We start from the raw sequence: 22,321 nt of genomic DNA on the forward strand, positions 1-22,321 counted from the left end.
GGCTTAAACGTGACAAAAACCAATATTCTAGCAGTGTGCTGCAAAATCACCAAAAACAGAAACAAAAGAGATGGGCCAAGAATGTAAATGTTAAAAGACGCAAGACTTTGTCCCGTTGCTTCATGCTGCCCTCTTATATTTGCTGGATGTTCCATGACGGTCTCAACGATTTTATGCCCAAACTGAACGAAGCAAAAACATAAACACCAAGTTGCCTTGTCCTCCCCGTTTCCCAGCCACAAAAGATATTATAGTGCGCCAAACATATCAACACGCTCATAAAGAGCAAAAGAGTGACAAGAAGAACAGTGAAGAATGAGAAAAAAAGACAAACAAAACCTGACTGTAGAATGCTTCCAGGGAAAAAGAAAAAGAAAAAGAAAACAATAAGACAAATGTCACTTTGCCAGAACACCCCCCCAATTTCCGCTCCTATATGCACCTAAACCAGACCCAAGCATTGTTTTTTTAGACCCTCCCCAATTCGCCCCGACAATTTATTGTGTCCTATAAAATTTCTTATAAAGCAGATGCAGCAAGATATTGACATTGAGCCTCAGGTTGCCCTCGAAGAGGTTCATGAACTGATGCGACTCAAACTGGGCTTGCAGCAGGTCCTCGATAGGGACTAGGGCACTCGCGCCGGGGATCTGGATGTGGCCACGCGAGCCCTCGATGACAAATACGCCCACCTCGTCGCAAGAGATAGTGAGGTTGATCTGGCTCAGATCGCGCTCCGACACTCCCGCCCAGCTGACAAGTACGCCCTTGTCGGCGAGCTGGCGTGCGCTGTACTTGTACGATCCGAACTTGGGCACCCGGCCGCTACGCTCGAGCTCGCGTTGGTGGTTGTACTGCTTTGTGAATGGAAGCAGGAACCGTTTCTTGCTGTTCAAAGTTAACAAACCAACGAGGTTAGCCTTTACTTGTTCAGACGAGAAGCATGTTGGTATCGTAGGTCGACTTACCCTTTCCTATTCTGCAGAGTCGCCATGGCCTGCTCAATGTAGTCATCGTAGCTTTTGCGCTGTTGCTCTAGGTACTTTGCCTTCTCGTGGAGATTAGAAAGCGTCATGCGGACCCCGTCGAGCTCGCGCTGCCTCTGAACTCTCCTCCTGCTTTTGGTCCGGATATCGAGTGCAATGGCGTTCAATATATCTTGGTAGTGGTTGTGCTTGGAGATCCTGCCGGCGTGCTCCAGCCTCATGACGTTCTCGAGTGCCGTGCGCTTGAGGTCGAGGTACGACATACGGGTAACGTCGACCATATTAACGTCGGAATAAGCTCCCTTTGTGGACCCGCCGTCGCTAAAGTCGTCGTGCAGCACCGCCATCCACTTCCGCTCGTCCTCTTGCGTGACGGGCTTGACCAGGATCTCGAGGAGGGTTGAGCCTGACTGGACACGAATAATGTACAGGATGCAGCGCTTCGTCTCCATGAAGAGAGCCTTGATCTCTGCCTCGGGATCTTCGACATCGTGCAGCTTGGGAGTGAGGAACATCTGGATGTCGGACGAGCCGGTAGCCGTCATCTCACTCTCGTTGTTCTTGGCACTACCGAGCTCCTGCATGATCTCCCGGAGCATGTCGTCGCGGTTGGGACAAATAGTGGGAAGGTCTGACGAGATCAGGTTGTGTATGGCGAAGATATCTGCAAGCTTGATATAAAGCGTGGGCCGGTTTTTGGCGTAAAGGTCGTTGAACTCATCAATGTCAAATGTACTTTCGGCATCGGCGACTGAGATCAGCTCGCCCAGGATATGGCCTAAACGCTCCATGGACTCAGCGACAAAGGCGTTCAATGGCTGCAGGTAGATATTATCACCGCCAAACGGACGGCCAGAGGCTACCTGGCCGAGAACCTTGGCAACCTCACCCAGGTTGCGCTTCTGCAGCGGGCTCAACCCCTTCTCCATCACGCCGACGTTCTCAGGAGCCGTCAGGGCAGGCTGCAGGTAAAAGCGCCAGAACCAGTTGCCCACCATCTGTAGCAATATGTGCTGCGGCTCACGCTTGAAATGTTGGCACAAGGCATCAAACATCTGGCGGCATATGTATCTGAGGCCATATGGCAGTCGAGGAAGCAGGTCTTCGAGAGCAAGCAAGAACTGGTCGCAAATCTCACGGAGATCCCGAAGATGATCAATGAACAGCTCCCTCGTCTCGGGATCCTTGATGGCTACTTCCCTGGGGACGTCGAGTGGCCTTTGGCTTGGCATGCCCGTCCGCAGCTCCTCGTTGTTGATGGCGGATCGATAGATCTGGAGAGGATCGCTTTCAAGGTCGAGAGCAGGGTCCTCGATAATGTTGTCACGAATCAGAGGGCCGAGCAGGTCTCGCAGGTACTTCCTGTCGCGAGGTGACCTCGAATAGTTGCCTAGGAGCTTAGACCAGAAGAGGTTACCACGTAGTGAGTCTTGTACCATGTGGCTAGCTTCAACCTCCTCCCATATAGAGCGAGAAATTAGCTTGAGGAGGTAGTACTCTTCTCTCCTCTTTTGTGCATACCCAAAGAGACCCATGATGAGATGCTCGATGCGCTTGCACTCCTTCTCGGCCGTGCCTTGCTCACGTATCCTGCGGAACAGGCGTGCCAGATATTGCGGTTGCGTTTGTAGGTTGTAGAAGAGATGCTGGTATGACTCGAGCTTCTTCCTCGACGTCTTGTTCAGGGCCTTGAGATCATACTGGTTCACTGAAGCGATGGAGCTGTTCGCTATCAGATTGCTGGTGTGGCCACCAAAGTTGCTCTGGTGCCTAACTACCTCGTCCAGAGTGATCTTGTTCTTGACGAGCAGAGCGATCTTGATGTCCAGCTGGTCGATGTACTGCTCCAACATCTCGTTTTGCCGCACCTGTTGTACCACAGTCTTGCGCATCCGCTCAAACTCAACCTCCTCGTTGAAGTCAAAATCGCTGTCGTTGAGCAGATGGACAAAGTTCTTGACGGCACTGACGGGCGGGCTCTTGCCTGTTGTGAGGCTCTTGTAGGCTTCACCTTGGAGCTTTCCACGAACAAAACTTTGGATCTTGATGACCTTGGACATGTTCTCCTTGAAGTGACGCTTCTTCTCCTCGAACCTCTTGCGTACAATCACACCCCTGGCCGCAGCCTGCAGCTGCACAATCGTCCCTTCTTGCTCTTCGAGCTCGGCCAGCACTACATCCAGGTTGTTTCGCAGGATCATAGCCCTGATCTGGGCCTGCAAAGTGATGATTTGCTCTTCGTTGCTCTGGAGCTGATCAAGAAGCTCACCTTGCTCTTTGCGGCAGAGCATACCACGGATCTGAGACTGCAGGTCGGTAATCTGAGGGACTTGTTCCTCAAGGTCCTGGTAGTCGGCGGCAATACGTTGGCGTTGAATGGCGCCGCGGATCAAGCCCTGAAGCTCAACCACCTGCGGCTCGTGTACAGCGATGGCGTCCAACACCCGGGTCGTTTCACGTCGTACAGCACCGGCCCTTGAAAAAGCCTGCAGGAGGCCAATGGCAGGAGAGTGTCCCCGGAGCTCCGCCTTGGTGACATGGATGCTGTTCCTGGCGAACATCCCCCTGGAGGCGGATTGAAGACCCTCCCACTGCGCCGTGAAGCTTGCTAGTGACTCCCGTTGAAGGGCGACCTGTTTTCTTGTGAGCAAGGCACGGGAGGCGGCCTGAAAGCTGCAGATCGAAACAGCTTCCTCGGCAAGAATAGCCCTGTCATGATCAAGCCTGTTCCTCAGCAGCATACCACGAATGGCCGCCTGGAGACCCGGTGCGGCTCCCGACGTTCGACTCGTCTCTTGCACCTGGGTGCGCACACCCTTGCGGGCGAGAAAGCCTCGCATAACCGCTTGGATCTCGCGTACAGGACCTGTAGCCTCTGACAATTGAGATCGCACGTCTCGTACCTCATCGCGGACCTTTGCAGCCCGGAAGAGACTCTGTAGCTTCAGAACGGCGGGCTCTGAGCGCTTCCACATGTACTCTCTCTCTGCTTGCCGCGACCGAACGAGGAACCCGCGTGCGGCACTCTGTAGATTCACTGCGAAGCGCCTCATGTTTAGTCGGTAGTCCATGATCTGGCGCGCAAAATCACCACGAATCCGGGCCTGAAGGTCGACAAGCCAGTTCTCCGAGTCCCAGAGTTCCTGCATTGTCTCCCCAAGCCGCATTCGCAATAATGCACCGCGTACTTGAGCTTGCAGCTCGACGATGGACTCCTCATTTTCTCCAAGTTCCCTTTCTATCCGCTCCTCTTCCGTTTCTTCGGGTTCCGGTTCCGGCTCAACCCCAAAGTCAGCGCCCATGTCACCGAAGGTCGGCATACTGGCCCCTAGCTTATCCAGGCCCTTCTGCATAGCTTCAAGATCGTGGTGCTCAAACTCAAGTTGACCAACCAGGTTTCCGATTCGGAAATCGACAATTCCTTTGCGGTATAAGAGCCAGCTGAGAGCATGTATGCAGTAGATGACCTTTGGGATGTTTTTCTTTTCGTACAGATCGATCAGTTCAAATCGGAAGAGGTCGGGTAGTTCAACCTCGTCGAGGTACCGGAAGAAGATTGCAATGTTGTCCGAATGGCGGTACTGTAGACGAGGGTGCCGGAAAATACGATATCTTCGGTCCGGGTTCAGCGCTTGAACCACCTCCGCCAGAGTCTCGCCGTTCCTAAGCTCCTCTTCCAGCTTCACAATCTCACCAATAGATTTGTTCATAACATCTTCGATCCACTCTTTTGCCTCACCGATGTGACAAAGATATTCGTATGCCTGAAGGAATTGTCGTTGTTTGTCCATCCAATTTCTCCCTTCCCACCCATATCCGCTAGACTTCTGACCGAGGCGGCCAGCATTTGACCTGTCGGCTCTCTGAAGCCTGCGGCGGCCTTTTAGTCCGACAACCTCTTGCGCCGGTGACGTGATGGCAAACTCATCAGCCTCTCCAGACTGTGCAAGTTTCGAGAGGGTACGAAGTTGGTTTGTGGATGAGCGGCCAAGGATCTCAAGATCGGATCCGGGCAGTTGGACTGCCTGTGGATGGTGCAAGGGCGGAGGCGAGGCGGGGCCATGGGCATGGGCGACAGCGGCACTTCCCCCTCGGTTGATCGTGTCAGATCGAGTGAGGAGCATCGACGTTGGCCGCAAGCTCCCCATCCTGGGCGGCGGTGCTGGTGCGGGTGTGACCGTCTTCTCTTGTTCGAAGATGGCGAGTTTGCTCATGTCCAGACTCTGTCCGCGCTCATGCTTCTTAGACATGAGACGCTTTGCTGGTGATAGATCGCCCGGGTTACGCTTAGTAGGTGATGTTTCGCCAGGCGGCTGAGGGAGGGGACGGAGTGATTGGCGGGCATTGTTGTAGATATTATCTGAATTTGTGTTTGACCGCGGCGAGTTGTTGGCACTGAGGGATATCGGTGGGCGTGCATATTCGCTCTTAGCACGGCTGTGGCCCAGAGACCCATAGGCGCCAGAGCCTATGGAAGACATGCTGGATCTGCTGGCTTCCGAGGCAAATGAATACCCCGATGATGCCGATGACGATGCTGTTGAAGGGTATCGAAGAACAGTAGGGTCGACAGTCTGAGATTGTCGTAGCGGGTGTGGACGGTGCGACATTTTTGGTTGTCCTCGGTCGATTGTTGCTCGATTTCCAGGAGTGAGGTTAAATCAAATAGGTGCGGAAAGGTCGGTAGTTGGTTATAAGAGGCGACATTAGAGCTCTTCGAAAGAGTCAAACAACGACAAGTGACAAGTTCACAAAACGGTAATGGCAACAGTCACCGCTACAAGAGAAGGTTGTTAGGGTGCTCGTGGATAGAACGGTTGGAGATGGGCGGGACTGAGGGGATTTCATGCAGTCACATACTTGAGAAGCAAAAGAAGAGAAGCTGACGGATGGGCGCGCTCTGCGCAAATTGTCAAGCCAACGTAACGTGAAATACCATAGACAAAAGGCGTTAATGGATTGCAGTGCCAATCGCAGTAACGATTAAACGACTGCCGGACCTGTAGGGACTGGCAGAAGATAGCCCAAGGAATGAAAAACAATGGGCAACGAAGAAGGATGGGTGAGTGGTTTCCTCGTTGGGAATGCGACTCTCTCGGCTCTGTCCGTTGTCACCCTCGTTTATCGCGGGACAGTGAAGTAGGGTGTCAAGACCTTGATTTTGACGTTGTTTTGTTTACTTTCCAAAAGCCTGTCACACGGGGAGACAGCCAATCAGGTTGGTTTTCTCACCATGGTGGCCCCACATCTGGGCATACACTCGACCATTCAGGAACATTGAATGCCTCCAGGCCCGAGACCACCCCACTGCAAGTCCCGGCCCCTCCACGCGCTGATCCCTGGAAATAACACGCGTGGTAACGTGCAGTGCTCCAAAAGCGGATCCAGTGATGTGGCTAGTTTTCTCTCCACTCTGTTTACTGTGGCGTCTGGTTCGGCCAGACCCGGTGGAGTAAGAAAATTTTGTTTCATGCTGTGCCCAGTACCTCAGCCAGCCCAGAGAGGTAGGTAGGTACCTAGTGCCCCTCACTGAACCCGAGCCGCCAAGCAGGGACCCTCCTATTTTGTGTGTGCCATGGACCTGACGTGACTCTCGACCACCTTGAAAAAAAAAAAAAAAAAAGCATCGGAGGGCGAAACTTTTCCTCGCTTCTTTCCCCCTTGGGGAGAAGAGAAGCCAAAACTGCCAGGCAACCTCTGATATTTGGATTGACTGGTCGTCTTCACCCTCGCTACTGGAACAGACTGATTTATTTCTATCTCTGTTTTCTGATACCTCTTCTCTTCTTCCACGTATATTTGCACAAACTGGGTATGTCGTGCCCCTCATGTTGCCTTTGCTCTGGCGCATCGCTCCCAAGCGTGGAGTAAACTAGTGCCGCCAAGATCAACTTTTTTCTTCTTTGCTCCAAGCTAACAAGTCATGTTTAGTTCACGATGCCTGCAACAAACACCCAAGCGTCCGTGAATGGCGCTTCGAACTTCCTCGACTTCAAGACCGCCAATGATGTTTTGAAGGAGTACGAGACCCGAGATGGTCTCGACATCACCCAGCTCCTTGACTCCAAGACCAATGGAGGTCTCACATACAATGACTTCCTCTTGCTTCCGGGGTACATTGGTTTTCCAGCCTCGGAGGTTGCCCTGGACTCGCCGGTCACTAAGAGGATCTCTCTCAAGACCCCATTTGTATCCTCACCCATGGACACTGTCACCGAACACGAGATGGCCATCCACATGGCACTCCAGGGTGGATTGGGTGTCATTCACCACAACTGCTCCGCTGAGGAGCAGGCAGACATGGTGCGCAAGGTCAAGCGCTACGAGAACGGCTTCATTCTAGACCCCGTTGTCATCAGCCGCGACACTACTGTCGGCGAGGCGAAGGCCTTGAAAGAGAAGTGGGGTTTTGGCGGTTTCCCCGTCACTGGTAAGTTTTTTGAGCTGCCTTCACCATTTTTGCCCTGGTCCAAATGATTATCACATTCTTTCCATATAACTTTCGTTCCACCGTATAGACATAACGTCATGGGGATACAAAGATTCATTTATGACGGACATCTTCCAAACACAACTCTTCCATCAATGTCGGGAGACTTTCAACTGACGTCCGATTGGCATAGAAACCGGAAAGATCGGCTCCAAGCTTTTGGGTATCGTCACTAACCGTGACATCCAATTCGAGGATGATGTCAACACCAAGGTCGCCGATGTTATGGTCACTGACCTTATCACTGCCCCATCCGGTGTCACCCTGGCTGAGGCCAACAAGATCCTGGCCAAATCAAAGAAGGGCAAGCTGCCGATCGTTGACCAGGACTTCAACCTGGTCTCCATGATCTCACGCTCAGATCTGAACAAGAACCTTTACTTCCCCCTGGCCTCCAAGCTCCCGGACTCAAAACAGCTTCTGTGCGCTGCTGCCATTGGCACCAGGCCAGAGGACAAGGTGCGCCTGCAAAAGCTGGTTGACGCTGGCCTGGACGTTGTTATCCTGGACAGCAGCCAGGGCAACAGCATCTACCAGATTGAGATGATCAAGTGGATCAAGGGGAACTTCCCCGGCCTTGACGTCATAGGCGGAAACGTCGTGACGAGGGAGCAGGCTGCCGCCCTCATCGCTGCTGGTGTTGATGGACTTCGTATTGGCATGGGAAGCGGAAGTGCCTGCATTACCCAGGAGGTTATGGCCGTTGGCCGTCCTCAGGCCACGGCTGTTCACAGCGTCAGCGCCTTCGCCGCCAGGTTCGGTGTTCCTTGCATCGCTGACGGAGGTATTCAAAACGTGGGTCACATCGTAAAAGGTTTGGCCCTTGGTGCTTCCACCGTCATGATGGGTGGTCTGCTAGCTGGTACTACCGAGTCCCCGGGCACATCGTTTGTTTCCCGTGAAGGCAAGCTCGTCAAGGCCTACCGTGGCATGGGCAGCATCGACGCCATGCAAGACAAGAAAGCCGGCGGCGGTGGCAAGGACAGCCAGCAAAGTAATGCTGGCACTGCCCGGTACTTTTCGGAGGGTGATAGCGTCCTGGTTGCACAGGGCGTTTCTGGCGCCGTGGCTCATCGCGGGTATGTGAAGCTGATTTTGCGCTACTATCTCCACATGACGTACATTATGACTAACCAACGATTACAACAGATCCATTGGCAAGTTCCTGCCTTACCTTGCTGCGGGTCTGAAGCACTCTCTGCAAGACTGCGGTGTGGTCAGCCTCAAGGCCCTGCACGAGGGTGTTGCTGAGGGAACTGTGCGTTTCGAGATCCGAACCGCCAGTGCTCAGTTGGAGGGTGGTGTCAACATGGAGTCTTACGAGAAGAAGCTTTACGCTTGAGTGGCAATACGAAAAAAAGATGAGATGCCTGAATGAACATATCACATACCTGCACATATAGTTACCTTTCAATGTGATACCAAACTATTGCAGTTATCTATCCTCTCGATCCACACAGTGCTGAGTCCCATGCCTCTGCTTGCTACGAAATCGCTCTAAATGATGTTGCCCTCAAATTTTGCATAATTGTTCAGGATGATAGCTGTCCGCAGCCCTTGTTAGGATCGTTGGGATAAGGCTTGCGAAGTCGGTCTTCGAGCGAGATGAAATCAAGAAGCACTAACGGGTGTTCTTTTCTTTAGCCACAGACCGGTAGCACAGCTCTCGGTTCTCCGGTAACGGATCTAACTTGTCACCCATGTAGGCAGAAGGGACACATTTGTGCTTGCTTCATACGACGGAACTTTTTTTTTCTTGCACCTATCTACTTGTTCTTAATGCCCACCAGCACTGCTAGATTTATTTGCCTGGTTAGTTTCCGGGCCGTGAAAAGAAGAACAAAAATTCGAAGCATTTATTGCCAGATGTAGAAGTGGGAAAACCTCAACCTTTCAGAGGGCCGGGGTCCAGAAGGTATGGTAGGAAGAGCATCTGTCAATCACAGTGAAGACGCATTAAAAGCTGCGAGGAACTTGCGGGTTTGCCTTGAAGAGTCTTGACATTTGTGTCAGGGCTCAGGGGACAATTCTATAATGGAGACTGTGGAAGTCTACTGTATACACTGCGCTCATTGAAGCACACAACTCTACACAGACACACCTTCAACTGTGACATGACATATTCCCCGTCGACATCAAGTCCAAGCATCATCCTCCAGCAGCTCCCAGTCCGGGTTCGGCGCATCGCTGCTCAGCTTGCTCTTGAGCCTGTCTGCCAACTTGATGGGATTAGGAAGCCTGAAGGTGCGAACAAGATCGCTACCTTCAGCACTGCCAAGATAAGAGTGGACAGCGCCGTGAGAGTACCTTCCCATTTGAGGTGTGCTGTTACCACCATCATTACTGCTCACTCCACGTAGCAGCTGATTGCCTATCAGTAGGTTGTACAGGTTGCGCCCAACGTGTAGCACGTCCTCGGGTCCCACGGGCACACCCTGCGAACAGCAAGCCCATGCGACATCATGCGCGAGGAGAGCAACACCCTCAATGAAGAGCGAGTACATGGCAGGATCCTCCTTGGCGAGAACAGGCAGGGGCCTGTCTATGAAGAGGGGCCGAGCGCGAGGAAGACGCTGATAAAATAGATCGTCCTGGGGAAGTGTATTGAGTTCGGACTGTTGATCCGAGGTGCCGGGGTACGGTATGTCATCGTGATTATAAGAATAAGACGAGGTGATGGATAATATTGCTGGCCGGGGATAGTCAGCGTGTGGAAGGATTATTTCCGCCGGGAGGCGGATTGCCAGGTATTGACAGGCGCGGTTGAGTATGTGTACAATATGGGAAAAGCTGATGGTTATAGCTTGGGGAGAGGCGCCTACAAATTTCGTTTAGTATTCAAGGCAAGAGAATGGGAATGAGACAGGGGGTGTTGGCGGCGGTCAAGGGGGCAGCGCGAGTTGTAGACCAAAGAGCCAACTCACCAGTCAGAGCATGCAAATCGACAACCTCAGCGCCACCCAGCTCATACTTGACAGAGCTGCCTTTTTTCAGCCGCCGTAGCCCATAAAGACGTGCAGCTTCCATGCAGAGAAACGCGCGATTCGAAGCGGTGCTCTCGTGGACGAGATCCCAGTCGGCCCTGGTTGCCGCAATATTATCTTTAACCTTATCAAGTTGCTTTTTCCTTTTCTCTTCGATGCCATCAGCGGCCTCAGCAAGATCCGACTTCCTCCTTGCCAGCGTCTTCTTCCGCTGCCTAATCTCTTGTCGCGCGGCCTCGACCTCCGCTTTGAGTCGGTCTGCCTGAGCAATGATCTCCGCCGTCCGGTCAATCGCTTCCTGGTGCTTCGAAGCCCAGTCGTCGATTGCAGCCTTGCGAGCTGCGGGGGATGAGCGCGATGCTTTTGCTGCTGTAGGAGGGGGCTGCTCTATGAGGGCGTTGGTCTGTTGTTTGAGTCTGTCACTATCAATAAGAGTGTGCGCCTGGGCCAGGCGCCCTTCGTAGAGACGGTTGCGGGCATCAATGGGACAAAGGAATGGTAAGCGTTGGGCATGGTGCCCGCGTCCGCAGATATAGCATGACATTCCGTAGGATATCTCTAGTATATCCGGCAAGGTTACGAGCGGTGACCCTTCAGTTGGGGAGCCACATCCACCCACTCGGGAATAGTCAAGGGAATCGTTGGACAGCAAGTATAGGCATTTTGGGTCGCAAGGGCAGAGTAGTCAGGAAAGAAAATCGCCTTGGACTTATTTGTGATGAGGTGATGAGATAGGGTTTTTATCAATTCCTAGGCTTGATAAAGTTGAAAAGGTGAGCACGAGATACAGTCATTCAGCTAAGCGGGCAGTCAGCGATTTAGTTCTACTGCCACTAAACTCCGACGTCACCAGGACTCGAGGTACATCGACCAAAGTATATCTTCAGTGGGTCTATTATCTTATCGCGTACAGCAGACGGGAAGCCCATGTCACTTTGCCAGGTCTTAGTGGGGCTGTTAATCATCGTAACCCTCCAATAAGAAGCCACACTTCTGAGATCAATCATTTGATCTGGCGACCTGCACGCGCATCCTAGTTCAGGCCCACTCGGTCCATTCAGCCGCGATCATTTTCTCTGCATCTCTTTCACCCTATCCAGCCGCAGGCTCGATCCTTTTTCTTTACATCCCCAGGCCAGGTAGTTGGGCATCGATGCCTTGCATCGACCACACCTTTATCTGTCAAGCAAGCACTGGCACGCGCGCTCATTGGAACAGAAAGGCAACGCGGGCCATCGACTGCCTACCTTCCCCGCCTACTTCAACTCATGGTACGTAGGTAGTCATAATAGGCACGATTCCTTATATGACGAGAACGGCCTCTCCTTGTCTTTACCTAGTATCTTTGTTGTTCTCCTTCAAGTCTCCTTCATCGCCACCGCCTCTGTTGACCGAATATTTGAATGTCGTTGTAACTCTGCGAATTCGGGCAGGACTAAACCGATTTGCGTCAGCTTCTTGTGATTCGCACATGATTTGGTGAAAGTCTGCTGCCCATAGCCATTGGCTTGTACAACGGTCCCAAGTAACAATAAGCCGGATCGGAACGTGTCTCATAATGGAGAGTCCACAGAAGAGATCGTCCTCCAAACTTCATACGCCAGACGCACCGGAGTCTCCTAATCACCCAGAAGATTCACAGGAGACACAGATCCTCAATCCCAACCTCATCAACACTGAGCCTCAAGGCACTCGGACGCAAGTCAGAACCCCCGAGCCTCAGACCAGGAGTGGAAGCGCCGGTCCAGAGGCACTTTTCACCAGCCCCGGCCAAATTCCTGATTTCGACTGGGACGACTTCAGGTCACAGTACGAACAGGCGCTCGCCAAGGCCAACGACAAAGAGTTGGAGCTGCTTCGCGAGTTTGACGGACTGGTCAGGTATTTTAACGTATGGGCTGCCGCGGCGTCTGCGCATGACAACGAACGTGCTGTGAAGCGACTGCAGACACGTCAACGATACGTCCAGATTGGCGAGGAGAATCTGGCACATAGGAAGCAACATTGTATGTCTCTTATCCCCGCAAGTCGACTATTGATTAACAAACTTACTGCTTGCTGACCTGGCTGTAGTGGCGGAAGTAGTACGTGCTTTTCAAAGCGCGCTAGCTCTTCTTAGTCGGTAGGGGCTACGCGTGCTATGTCTCATCTAGCCTTGCCAGATATCATGGCAAATCTCCCAATTATCACTCAGGTAGGTACCCTCTAGAATTTCAAATACCGAGATCGCCACCGAGTTTAACAATGATGTCCAGGATGACTTGGAGGCGTTTCATCACAAACACTTCTCTGAGACCGCCTTGTCGCATTTCGCAACGCAATTCCTATCGGCGGAGGATCATGACGGCGCCGAAGAAGCCGACTATGACGATGGACTCGGCTATTATCCTGATGGAGTAAAGCGAACTCTCACCGATGAGCAGATAGAAATCTTTAGGCACTCGGAATTGGAGGCCGAACGCAGAAAGGCAGAGAAGGTCCGGAATAGAGAGGACGGCGAGATTGACGACGACCAAGCCACGGCTCTCACAGAGATCACATCGCTACCAAGCCTCGAGACGGATGCCAAAACGAAAAAGAAAAAGAAAAAGAAAGGAGGCAAAGGCAAAAATCGTCGACAAGAGGTCAAGCCCGACTTGCGCAAGAGGACATGGGATGTCGTCGATGTTGGCATGTATAACCTCGATTACGATGGAGAAGCTGGCTCGGCATCTCATGAAGGAAATCTAGCGAAACGGCGCCAGGTATGTTATGAAGAGGATTGATGGACAACCCGAGGGAAAATACAATTGCTCAGAAGGTATGTCATTTTCGGAATTCGTCACATTCATAACCTGCCTTCATGATGAAAACTATCGTATCGTCATCCTTAGTCGGAAAGCCAATCTCGCGGCTCAGCCGACGACAGCATCAAGCTTTGCTTGGTTGCTAAGGTTGGGCCTCCTGGGAGGAGCATGTCGAGCAATAATCTTCTCTCTGACCTGGCAACACCATGTCCCCCTAATTTTTGACTCGTTCCGTGAATCCTTTGGACGGATGCTAAAGTTTGACGCGAACAGGGAAGTCCGTTCAAAATCCAGCAAGGCGTGGAACCTGCAAATCGTTCAGTGGCCAAATTCGGATGATGCAGCACCAATGACGGGAAGTCGTATACGTAGGGCTAGGCCGAAAAGTCAACATCCATGGTGGGACTGGGATTTTATTTGTTGTAAGAAAGACTTTGGGAAACGGTATCGTGAGCTGACGAGGTGAAGGTTTTTGGTTTTTTTTGAGGTGACGCGAAAGCGCCATTCACCTGTAAGCAGGTGCATTTTTACGTCTCGAGATAGAATTTTACTGTAATGATTACATGAACTTTTACCCCTCCAAGCTGTGCCTTTTCTTCATGCATGAGCTGAGGCTCAAAAGAGCAGCACGTAAGAGGGAGGGGACTGGAAACGGGGCTTCATCTTGCAGGTTGCAAATGGGCGAAAACGTTGACCTAATGGAAATTTATGTTGAAAGGATCTAGTTCTAGTATAGTACAGTCTATTTAAGTCGGCCAGATTTGAACCTAGAATGCCATATGACAACGCATAGTACAGTAGTATCAAGCCAGAATTGCGACTATGCTAACTAAGGTGGTGACACTTGGCACCACAATGTATTCCGGGTTTGCAGAGTGGGGTGTCGCGAGAGGAAAGGGTCTACCACTGCATACCAGGCACGCCTTTACTTTTTTTTTTTTTTTTAAAAAAAAAAAAATCTTTTCTTTCATAGGTGAAGTGGATTTGTGATTAGTGGGCAAAAGCCAGCAAGTACTCGCCTGAACGGCAGCCCGATAAGCTTGGTTTAGGTACTGTACCAGGGTGCTAGATTGCGAGGTACTCGTGAGTGGGCACGCTCGAGACCCAGAATTTTCAACCCCCGCCTTCCCGCCGCGCTGTGGGTGACTTTGTGATGTGTGCAGCCCAGGCATTCTAGATCATCATTGGATTATTACCTAGGTATCTCCCTTCAGCATCCAACAGCCAAACAGGTTTTACTTCGCAGTGCCAATCTCCAGATTCCATAGTGGCCGGAAGAGACGACCAAAACCTGATTTGTCGGATCGCATCGAAGCTACGTAACACCACGCTCCAAATCCCAAGACCTTTGAGAAGGTTTCGCCGATCTTCAGGCAGTCGGATCTTCAGGCAGTCGCCGAGGAAAATAACCCCAGCCACCCCCGGAGCCAAATATCTGTCTTGGCTTCTGCTTCTTGGTAGTCGCCGTCGTCCTCCTCCCGACGCAAATAGCATCGTCATCGACACGCCGGGCGATTGTCAATCACGGCACGGGCCTGCCCACACCCTCCAACAGCGCTCTCGCTCGTCCGCACCCGGCGGCGCACGTCGATCCCCCCATCACCGTCTAGAGAAGTGCGTCGGTGCTGCCGCACCACCAGATGCACAGCATGGCGCGCGTTTACGCTGATGTCAACGCGAACATGCCCCGGAGCTACTGGGAGTATGATACGGTCAACATTAGCTGGGGTGTGCTCGAGAACTATGAGGTGGTGCGCAAGATCGGTATGTTTTTGCGCTCATTTGTGATGACGAGGGAGAAAAGGCGGGGAAGGCAACCCGAGGAGGGAGACCCGAGAGACAGACGGAAGGACAAGTCCACGGCCGGAGCAGACTGACTGATTCTTGGGGCTACCCAATCTCGCAGGTCGCGGAAAGTACTCAGAGGTCTTTGAAGGCATCAACGTCGTCAACTACCAGAAATGCGTCATCAAGGTTTTGAAGCCAGTCAAGAAGAAGAAGATCAAGCGAGAAATCAAGATTCTGCAGAACCTCGCTGGCGGGCCGAATGTTGTGGCCCTGCTCGACGTGGTTAGAGATTCACAGGTATGGATCCCACTGCCTCAAACATATCCATATATTTTAGTGGCTCGTTCCTCTCCTTAATCCGCCCTGGACAGGCTTTTGGCGTTATGTTGCTCACATCGCAAATTGCGCAATCGCAATAATAGAGCAAGACTCCGTCACTCATTTTCGAGTACGTCAACAACACCGACTTCCGCACACTCTACCCCAAGTTCAACGACATAGATGTGCGGTACTACATCTTGGAGCTGCTCAAGGCGCTCGACTTCTGCCACAGCAAAGGCATTATGCACCGCGACGTGAAACCTCACAACGTTATGATCGACCATGAGAACCGCAAGCTGCGCCTGATCGACTGGGGTCTGGCCGAGTTCTACCACCCGGGCACTGAGTACAATGTCCGTGTGGCATCTCGCTATTTCAAGGGCCCCGAGCTGCTGGTCGATTATCAAGAGTACGATTACTCGCTCGACATGTGGAGTCTCGGAGCTATGTTTGCTTCAATGATCTTCCGCAAGGAACCCTTCTTCCACGGGAACAGCAACTCGGACCAGCTGGTCAAGATCGCCAAGGTCCTTGGCACCGACGACTTGTTTGACTACCTCGACAAATACGAGATTGAGTTGGACGCTCAGTACGATGACATCCTGGGTAGATTCCAGAAGAAGCCCTGGCACAGCTTCGTGACGGCGGAGAACCAGAGGTTTGTGAGCAACGAAGCCATCGACTTCCTGGACAAGCTTTTGAGATATGATCACATGGTGAGTTTTTGATATATATCCAAACCCACGCTTTACTTTCAACCTGTTCTAACCTTTACCTCTTTTACAGGAACGTCTGACTGCAAAGGAAGCCATGGCGCATCCCTACTTTGAGCCCGTCCGTGGCGAGGGTGTATTGGAGCGCCTCCTTGCTGCAGGAACCAACACCTCGGCTTGAAAGAGGCGTGGGATTTCAGTCTGATGTTTACTTCTGGCTTTTTTGGCATCAATCACCCACTTCTGATCAATCCGCTTCAAGTCACATGGCAGATGTCAACAGCAAAAAAGGACATCTCAACAAGATACCCCCCGAGATGATTACCTCAAGCATAAGGAAGCGAATGGGAGACTCATTTCAGAAACAAACGAAAGATCTCTGCCCTGTTGCCTTGCCCATGTGAAACTGAGCTCTGTATCTCGAGTTTATAGAGATTGTGATCGCTTCTCAAAAACAGCGAGCGGGCACAGGTGAGAGGGCGTCGATGGATGTTTTGGGTGCCGTAACCGTGGGGGGTATTAATGTTTGTAGGCGAAAGTCGCGCCCGGGTATGGACGCTCCGCCATGGCGGTTGATTCCCGAAAAACAAAAGACAATGACGGTGTTGTGCTTGGTGGAGTTTTCCGGCCTCGCGGTTTCACGAATCTTGGCAGTTGTGACGGCAGCGGCCCAAGGAGATGTATGGTTGTTGGCCCTAATATTTGGGGAGTTGTGCAAAAAATTAATTAAGATTCATTATGATCATTGCCTTATAGTTAGTTGTTGTTATTTAATGCTCCCAAAAATGCCGTCTATCCCTGTGCTGCCTGTGAGCGAGCTCATATGCGCCGTCTCCCATGATTATCGTCTTTTTGAGAGTATATAAACTCGATACTTTCGAATGATGCTGATAAAAAAAATAAAAAATAAAAAAAATAACGGAACGGAACGGAACGGAAGTGTGTGTTGCCTCACGCCCAAAAACTTGTGTTTGGTCATGATGCTGTGTGTGATACCATAATCTGACCCGTTAAGTCCCCAGGCTTGACTGCCCTTTATTGTTGGTCGCCAATACAAAAAAAGCACCAGTCACGATCGCACCGAAAGCCTTCTTCGCCGCATCTCCGCTTCGATCCGCCTGGCGTCTGAACCACGGACCTCACGGGACTAGAGTTGAGACGCGACCGCACGCTGCCGCTACCGCTACCTGGTGTACGTTCGCGGTGGGAGAGCGGAGTGGTATGAAACTGCGCGCCCGACAAGAGCGAAAAAGACGAGAGCTTGGGTTTCGCTTGAGCGCTGCTGCTGGCTTTGGTCATGAAGAGGCGCCGACTGAGTGACCTTGGCGTTTTCTTCTTGATCGGCGAGGACAGAGTCTCCCGGTAGAGACGTGCTGGGCCTGCATAACCGCCGCTGCTGGCAACGCTGCGGGTCCGTGGGGTGAAGTATGTCGAGAGCTCGTCCTCGTCGGAGCCGCCGTTAACGAATGACAGGAGCGAGGCTACTGATCTCACTGATCTTCTTCTGGAAGTCTGAGCGGCAGGCGGACTTGGTGTCGCCGGCTGGGTATCCTGCATTGATAACGCTTCGTGGGGGACATTGCCCTTGGGCAGCCACTGCCTCCGCGTTCGCCTGGGGAGGTATGCTGAACCCTGTTTCCCTGAAGAGCGCTTGTTTCCAAGCTGCGTTGAGAAACTTTGGGGAGATGACTGGGGGCTCGTTTGATCTTGAGGTACAGCACGACGCCTAAGCGAGATCTCGGGCTGGCTGAGACTTGAGTCTACTGAAGTCTGTGGCTTCACCTCCCCATCCAGCTCCGATGCTTGCTCAACATGCTGCTCATTCGCCGAGACAAGATTTTCTTCCAGCACCGATTCATCCACCGGCTGCCCTAGTCCGGATGACTCCGATGACTGCGATGCTTCGCCCTCCTCAACCCCCACAGATATAACAGTAGGATTTTGTGCTGCCGCCGCCTCCGGAGGTTGGTAACCCACAAGCATCGAGGACTCATAATCCTCAGATGCTGCTGGGGGTGTGTTCTGATGTTCTGCATCGTCCACGAGCGGCTGTTCAGACTGAGGCTCTGCTTCAGCATCTGGTCCATTAGAGCTTGGAGGTTTGCTGAGAGTGATATCAGTAGCCACGGTAACCGGCTCAGGCATAGTTGGTGGTGAGCGTGCAGGGCGAGGAGGAGAGCCCAGCTCAGGGGAAACACTTCTTGGTCGAAGAATGAGAGGGCCTCGGCGACGGCCCCTACCAGCGGCCTTGGGGGCTGGCACCCAACCCCCATTTTCCTCGTCGGAGAACCCGTACGAGGGGTCCACATAATTCTTTGTAAAGGTTTCAGCTGGCGCTTCACTTTGATTTGTTGGTCCTGTCTTGGCCTCTGAAGGCAGTCTTGGGCTCAATTTGGTTGTTTCCTCAATAGAACTCACTGCACCAGGTATCTGTTTGGCAGATTCGGTGCTGGTTTCCAGTAATCCTTCATCTGTAAATTCTCGTGGCCTGCTTGAACTTTCCGGATTTACCAATACTTCAGAACCGAACTCTACAACGCTGTCGCCCCTGACAGACAATCCTTGCCTGACTGGCTGAGGTGTCCCAACAGGTGCATTTAGCAGAAGTCTATCCTGCTCCAACTTTTGGAGCCTTTCGTCTATTATGTGAATAACAATAGTTTCGTGTTTTCGCTTTAATTGTCTTTGCAAGCCATCTAACTCCATGCACCGAGATTCCACGACGTCTCGCTCATCCTCAGTTGGTGGTGATTTACGTGCAGTGACGTCGGAGTGAGGCTTGTGATGCTTTGACTTTCCAGCCCGAGACGTTGACTTCGTATGTGATTCTTGGTTGGGTGCTACTTGTGTACAGCCACTGTTCTCAGGACTAGCAGCAGATCGTGTTAGTGACCCGTTTGGTGAAGGGATCTGCTGATTTGAGGAGGTCCATTCCGGACCTATGTGAGATTCCCGTGTTGTGATTTCATCTTCAGACTCGGTGTCATGAGTCAACCTAGGGCGCGGCTTGCGCACGATGGACTTCAGGGCAGCACTACTTTTCGTATTAACCGGGACTGTTGGCTTTTTCTGCAGCAGTGCCGGTGGCAGAGCAGGGACTCTCCAGGCTGGTTCCACCAGTTCGTTGGTGACACTCAGGGGGTCAAACGATGGATCCGAAGTGCCGCGACTTGCCGCTGCCATCGAGAGTAGCCGGTTCAAGGTCCCTAACAGTGTACCGGACGTTGACTGGCCGCCGTTTACCGAGGATTCCAGTGCACTGAAAGATGGAGGTAGCTGGGGAGGCTCGGGTACATCCGAGGGGTCTGGCATGGCATCCAATGGAAAAAGGTGTCTGGATTCCTCCTCGCCGTCCCCATCAGCCTCGAGGTCGATGCTGCCCTCCTCTTCGTCGTCCTCCTCTTCATCTTCGCTGTAAAGTTGGTTGAGGTCTATGCCATCCTCGTCATCACCATCTTCATCCCCCTCCCCATCCTCCTGATCGGCTGCGTCTGCACCATCGTCTCCAGTAGCCACTGGAAGGTTTGCCCCAAAGATGCCTCTAAAATGGCCTCTGTCGACGGTGATCTCGCCGGTATTGAGGTCGATTTCATCACCCTCGTCACCAAAGTCTCTGCCGTACTTTTCAAAGATGTTTTCCAACGTTGATTTGAATGAGAATGCGGACCGATATGTAGACCTTTGGAACTGGCGATCGAGCGCCAAGTCCTCAATGCTCAGGTCTAGTTCGTCACCGTCCTGGTCAAGACTGTGAGAGAGCCTAGGCTTCTTGCTAGGAGGCTCCATGCTTTCAGAGATGATGCTATGAACATCATTGGGTCATGAAGCCGCTCAAACCGAAAGCTACAGTAGAAGAGACATACGTCGACTATTGACATATGTTTGGGCAATGAGCACCCCCAGACAGCTCCCGTAAGCGGGGCGTTGATTACTTTGCTCAGCGCTCAATGGTAATCTTTATCGCTGTGGCTCGCGGGGGACTTGACGCGTCGATGCGACGCGCTACAAATTGCAACCCCACAGCAACCTCCATAGAGAGGTACTTAATGTGGGTCCGCGACAGGCAGAAAAGCACTGTAGAGTGCGGCAAACAATACTGTACCTAAGGGGTACAGTAGGCGTGGCAACAACACCTTATCCCGCGTGAAAGGAATGACGTGCGGTGCAGGGTCCACCAGACTCGGGAAGCTGCAGGCGGCGGGGTCGCGTGAGCTATCCGTCAGGTACTGTAAACCTAGGGGCTTGTACGAAACCCAAACCAAGGTGGTACGTAGGATACCTACCTACCTACCACTTTAACTCCCCCCCCCCCCCCCAATACCAAGATAGATTGACAATCTCCAAAGTCATTCCACCAGCAGCCAAAAGCGCACTTCTCGGCCTGGTTTACGAACACTCCACCAAGCACCGTATGCTTCATAGGTATCCATAAGAATCTTATCAATGAGGTTCGGTCCCTGGCGAGCGTCCGAGAGCCGTGTCGATGATGTTTTGCCAAAAATGCCGGACACCGCTCAAGCTCGACGGGTCGCTAGATGATCTCAACCCAGCCGCCTACGATCTTCTTGTCAGTGAGTTTTTTCCGCCCGTCATCCCCATCGACGGACAACATAGTCACACGAAGGCCAACTTTGGCCCAGAAGCTCAAGAACTGACCATTATCCAGCCACCTCCTCGCAGCAGCAAGCCCACAAGGATGCGACCTCGTTATCATCGCCAAACCCTGCGCATGTCCACGATCAGAACAGGAAGGCCGCATACGAAAGTGCAATCAAGAATGCCATCGGCTCGCCTACCTTCAAGAGGCGCAGCGACATTACTGGCTTACGCGGGGATAAGGCCATGCGCGACAGCTCCATGTCCTTTATCCTGCTGGAGGAGTCTCAAATTGCACCATCGAGACACGGAGCTGCCGGGCGCTCGTCGGGACCAGCCTCACCAAACGCATCAAAGGGCTCAGCTGCAACTCCGGCTGCCGATGATGATAGTGCCAACGAGACCAACCGCATGTTGAGGCTGTTTGAGATACTCTCTGCGCGCTCCGACATCGACCACCCCGTCTGCGTGGAGTGCACCGACATACTTGTCGAAGGCCTGCGCAAGCGCCTCGAGTCTGCTTCTAGAGAACGTACCACATATGTTAATTTTCTCAAAAAGCTCGAGCTGGAAAGCCCAACCGACGATGAGTTGAAGGCGCAAGAGGAGGCCCTCGCCAAGGCAAAGGAGCAAGAGGCAGCGGCCCTCAAAGAGCTCGTTGCCCTCGAGAAAGAAAAGGCCAGCCTGGACGACGAGATTCTAGCTCTCGAGGAGGAATCGCGGCGGATGGATGCCGAAGAGGAACAGTTCTGGCGCGAACGGAACGCGTTTGCCTCGCAGCTGGCAGACTTCCAAAACGAGCGTGATAGCATAAACTCCAAATACGACCACGATGCGCGCCTGTTGCAGTCTCTGCAGCGGACAAACGTGTATAACGACACGTTCCTGATTAGCCACGATGGCACCTTTGCCACGATTAACGGTTTGCGCCTTGGTCGGTTGCATAACACCCCAGTTGATTGGCCCGAGATCAACGCGGCCTGGGGCCACGCACTTTTGCTGGTTGCCACAGTCGCCGACAAACTACAGTACCGCTTCGACGGGTACGAGCCCCAGCCCATGGGATCCATGTCGCGGATCATCCGCTTCGAGCCGCCGTCACCTGCGGCGTCCCGTGTGGGATCTGCCCCACCCCAGGCGCCCAAGAAAAAGGTCCTGGAGCTCTATTCGTCTGGAGACATGCCGCTTGGTCTGACGTTTATGCACAGGAAGCTTGACGCCGCCATGGTGGCATACCTTGAGCTCGTGCGGCAGCTAGGCATGTTCATGGTCCGCACTACCACCGCCAACGGGAAGCCGCTCACGCTCCCGTACGTCATCGACGGGGACAAGATCAACGGCGTCAGCATCAAGCTGGGTATAGCCCAGGACGACGCATGGACCAAGGCATGCAAATTCGTCCTCACCTGCTGCAAGTTCCTCCTCGCGCATGCCAGTAACATAAGCACCATGGCGAACGGACGTGGCAAGGTTTTGGGCTCAAGCTCGACCTAATTTATGGTTGTAGTCCGTCTATGGGTTATCATTCTTTTCTCTGTGCAGCGTGTTTGGGGGGGGGGGGGGGGGGGGGTTCTTTTTTTTTCTATTGGTAATAGCAAGACGGCGTTTAGGGTATAGGGCTTTGTCACTTTACAAATAATGCTGGTTTTGGTTTGAT

General features: G+C 52.5%; 7 protein-coding genes across 7 annotated transcripts; 4 read left to right on the plus strand and 3 right to left on the minus strand.

The window, feature by feature from the left end:
- Positions 1-71: 71 nt before the first annotated feature.
- MGG_03700 (uncharacterized protein) lies at positions 72-6,140 on the minus strand. Its single transcript, XM_003716133.1, has 3 exons — positions 5,847-6,140; positions 969-5,763; positions 72-888 (listed from the first exon to the last, which is right to left on the minus strand). The coding sequence occupies exons 2-3, from the start codon at positions 5,594-5,596 to the stop codon at positions 498-500; spliced, it is 5,019 nt and encodes a 1,672-aa protein (XP_003716181.1). The 5' UTR covers positions 5,597-5,763; positions 5,847-6,140; the 3' UTR covers positions 72-497.
- A 440-nt stretch (positions 6,141-6,580) lies between these two features.
- Positions 6,581-8,982, plus strand: MGG_03699 (inosine-5'-monophosphate dehydrogenase IMD4). Its single transcript, XM_003716134.1, has 4 exons — positions 6,581-6,798; positions 6,918-7,416; positions 7,610-8,555; positions 8,626-8,982. The coding sequence occupies exons 2-4, from the start codon at positions 6,924-6,926 to the stop codon at positions 8,816-8,818; spliced, it is 1,632 nt and encodes a 543-aa protein (XP_003716182.1). The 5' UTR covers positions 6,581-6,798; positions 6,918-6,923; the 3' UTR covers positions 8,819-8,982.
- A 224-nt stretch (positions 8,983-9,206) lies between these two features.
- MGG_03698 (uncharacterized protein) lies at positions 9,207-11,282 on the minus strand. Its single transcript, XM_003716135.1, has 2 exons — positions 10,401-11,282; positions 9,207-10,294 (listed from the first exon to the last, which is right to left on the minus strand). Exons 1-2 carry the CDS (start codon positions 11,002-11,004, stop codon positions 9,612-9,614), a joined length of 1,287 nt encoding a protein of 428 aa, XP_003716183.1. The 5' UTR covers positions 11,005-11,282; the 3' UTR covers positions 9,207-9,611.
- Positions 11,283-12,018: 736 nt separating this feature from the next.
- On the plus strand, positions 12,019-13,225 carry MGG_03697 (uncharacterized protein; the record flags this gene model as incomplete). Its single annotated transcript, XM_003716136.1, has 3 exons — positions 12,019-12,466; positions 12,534-12,544; positions 12,686-13,225. The coding sequence occupies 3 exons, from the start codon at positions 12,019-12,021 to the stop codon at positions 13,223-13,225; spliced, it is 999 nt and encodes a 332-aa protein (XP_003716184.1).
- A 999-nt stretch (positions 13,226-14,224) lies between these two features.
- On the plus strand, positions 14,225-16,927 carry MGG_03696 (CMGC/CK2 protein kinase). Its single transcript, XM_003716137.1, has 4 exons — positions 14,225-15,010; positions 15,153-15,331; positions 15,457-16,071; positions 16,142-16,927. The coding sequence occupies exons 1-4, from the start codon at positions 14,887-14,889 to the stop codon at positions 16,247-16,249; spliced, it is 1,026 nt and encodes a 341-aa protein (XP_003716185.1). The 5' UTR covers positions 14,225-14,886; the 3' UTR covers positions 16,250-16,927.
- Positions 16,679-20,089, minus strand: MGG_03695 (uncharacterized protein). The gene has a single exon (XM_003716138.1). The coding sequence runs from the start codon at positions 19,852-19,854 to the stop codon at positions 17,104-17,106; it is 2,751 nt and encodes a 916-aa protein (XP_003716186.1). The 5' UTR covers positions 19,855-20,089; the 3' UTR covers positions 16,679-17,103.
- Positions 20,090-20,375: 286 nt separating this feature from the next.
- MGG_03694 (beclin-1) lies at positions 20,376-22,251 on the plus strand. Its single transcript, XM_003716139.1, has 2 exons — positions 20,376-20,639; positions 20,735-22,251. The coding sequence occupies exons 1-2, from the start codon at positions 20,552-20,554 to the stop codon at positions 22,156-22,158; spliced, it is 1,512 nt and encodes a 503-aa protein (XP_003716187.1). The 5' UTR covers positions 20,376-20,551; the 3' UTR covers positions 22,159-22,251.
- The last annotated feature ends 70 nt before the right edge of the window (positions 22,252-22,321 follow it).

This window comes from Pyricularia oryzae, chromosome 4 (genome assembly GCF_000002495.2).
Source record: "Pyricularia oryzae 70-15 chromosome 4, whole genome shotgun sequence".
Taxonomy (NCBI): Eukaryota; Fungi; Ascomycota; class Sordariomycetes; order Magnaporthales; family Pyriculariaceae; genus Pyricularia; species Pyricularia oryzae.

Excerpts from the sequence above, each read along its gene's own strand:
- MGG_03700 (XM_003716133.1), bottom strand. The coding sequence starts at position 5,596 with ATGTCGCACCGTCCACACCCGCTACGACAATCTCAGACTGTCGACCCT. Across the intron at positions 889-968 it reads ACTCTGCAGAATAGGAAAGG|CAAGAAACGGTTCCTGCTTC; the intron begins GTAAGTCGACCT and ends AACTTTGAACAG.
- MGG_03699 (XM_003716134.1), top strand. The coding sequence starts at position 6,924 with ATGCCTGCAACAAACACCCAAGCGTCCGTGAATGGCGCTTCGAACTTC. Across the intron at positions 7,417-7,609 it reads TGGCGGTTTCCCCGTCACTG|AAACCGGAAAGATCGGCTCC; the intron begins GTAAGTTTTTTG and ends CGATTGGCATAG. Across the intron at positions 8,556-8,625 it reads GGCGCCGTGGCTCATCGCGG|ATCCATTGGCAAGTTCCTGC; the intron begins GTATGTGAAGCT and ends CGATTACAACAG.
- MGG_03698 (XM_003716135.1), bottom strand. The coding sequence starts at position 11,004 with ATGTCATGCTATATCTGCGGACGCGGGCACCATGCCCAACGCTTACCA. Across the intron at positions 10,295-10,400 it reads CGATTTGCATGCTCTGACTG|GCGCCTCTCCCCAAGCTATA; the intron begins GTGAGTTGGCTC and ends CGAAATTTGTAG.
- MGG_03696 (XM_003716137.1), top strand. The coding sequence starts at position 14,887 with ATGCACAGCATGGCGCGCGTTTACGCTGATGTCAACGCGAACATGCCC. Across the intron at positions 15,332-15,456 it reads ACGTGGTTAGAGATTCACAG|AGCAAGACTCCGTCACTCAT; the intron begins GTATGGATCCCA and ends TCGCAATAATAG. Across the intron at positions 16,072-16,141 it reads TTTTGAGATATGATCACATG|GAACGTCTGACTGCAAAGGA; the intron begins GTGAGTTTTTGA and ends CCTCTTTTACAG.
- MGG_03695 (XM_003716138.1), bottom strand. The coding sequence starts at position 19,854 with ATGGAGCCTCCTAGCAAGAAGCCTAGGCTCTCTCACAGTCTTGACCAG.
- MGG_03694 (XM_003716139.1), top strand. The coding sequence starts at position 20,552 with ATGATGTTTTGCCAAAAATGCCGGACACCGCTCAAGCTCGACGGGTCG. Across the intron at positions 20,640-20,734 it reads CGCCTACGATCTTCTTGTCA|CCACCTCCTCGCAGCAGCAA; the intron begins GTGAGTTTTTTC and ends ACCATTATCCAG.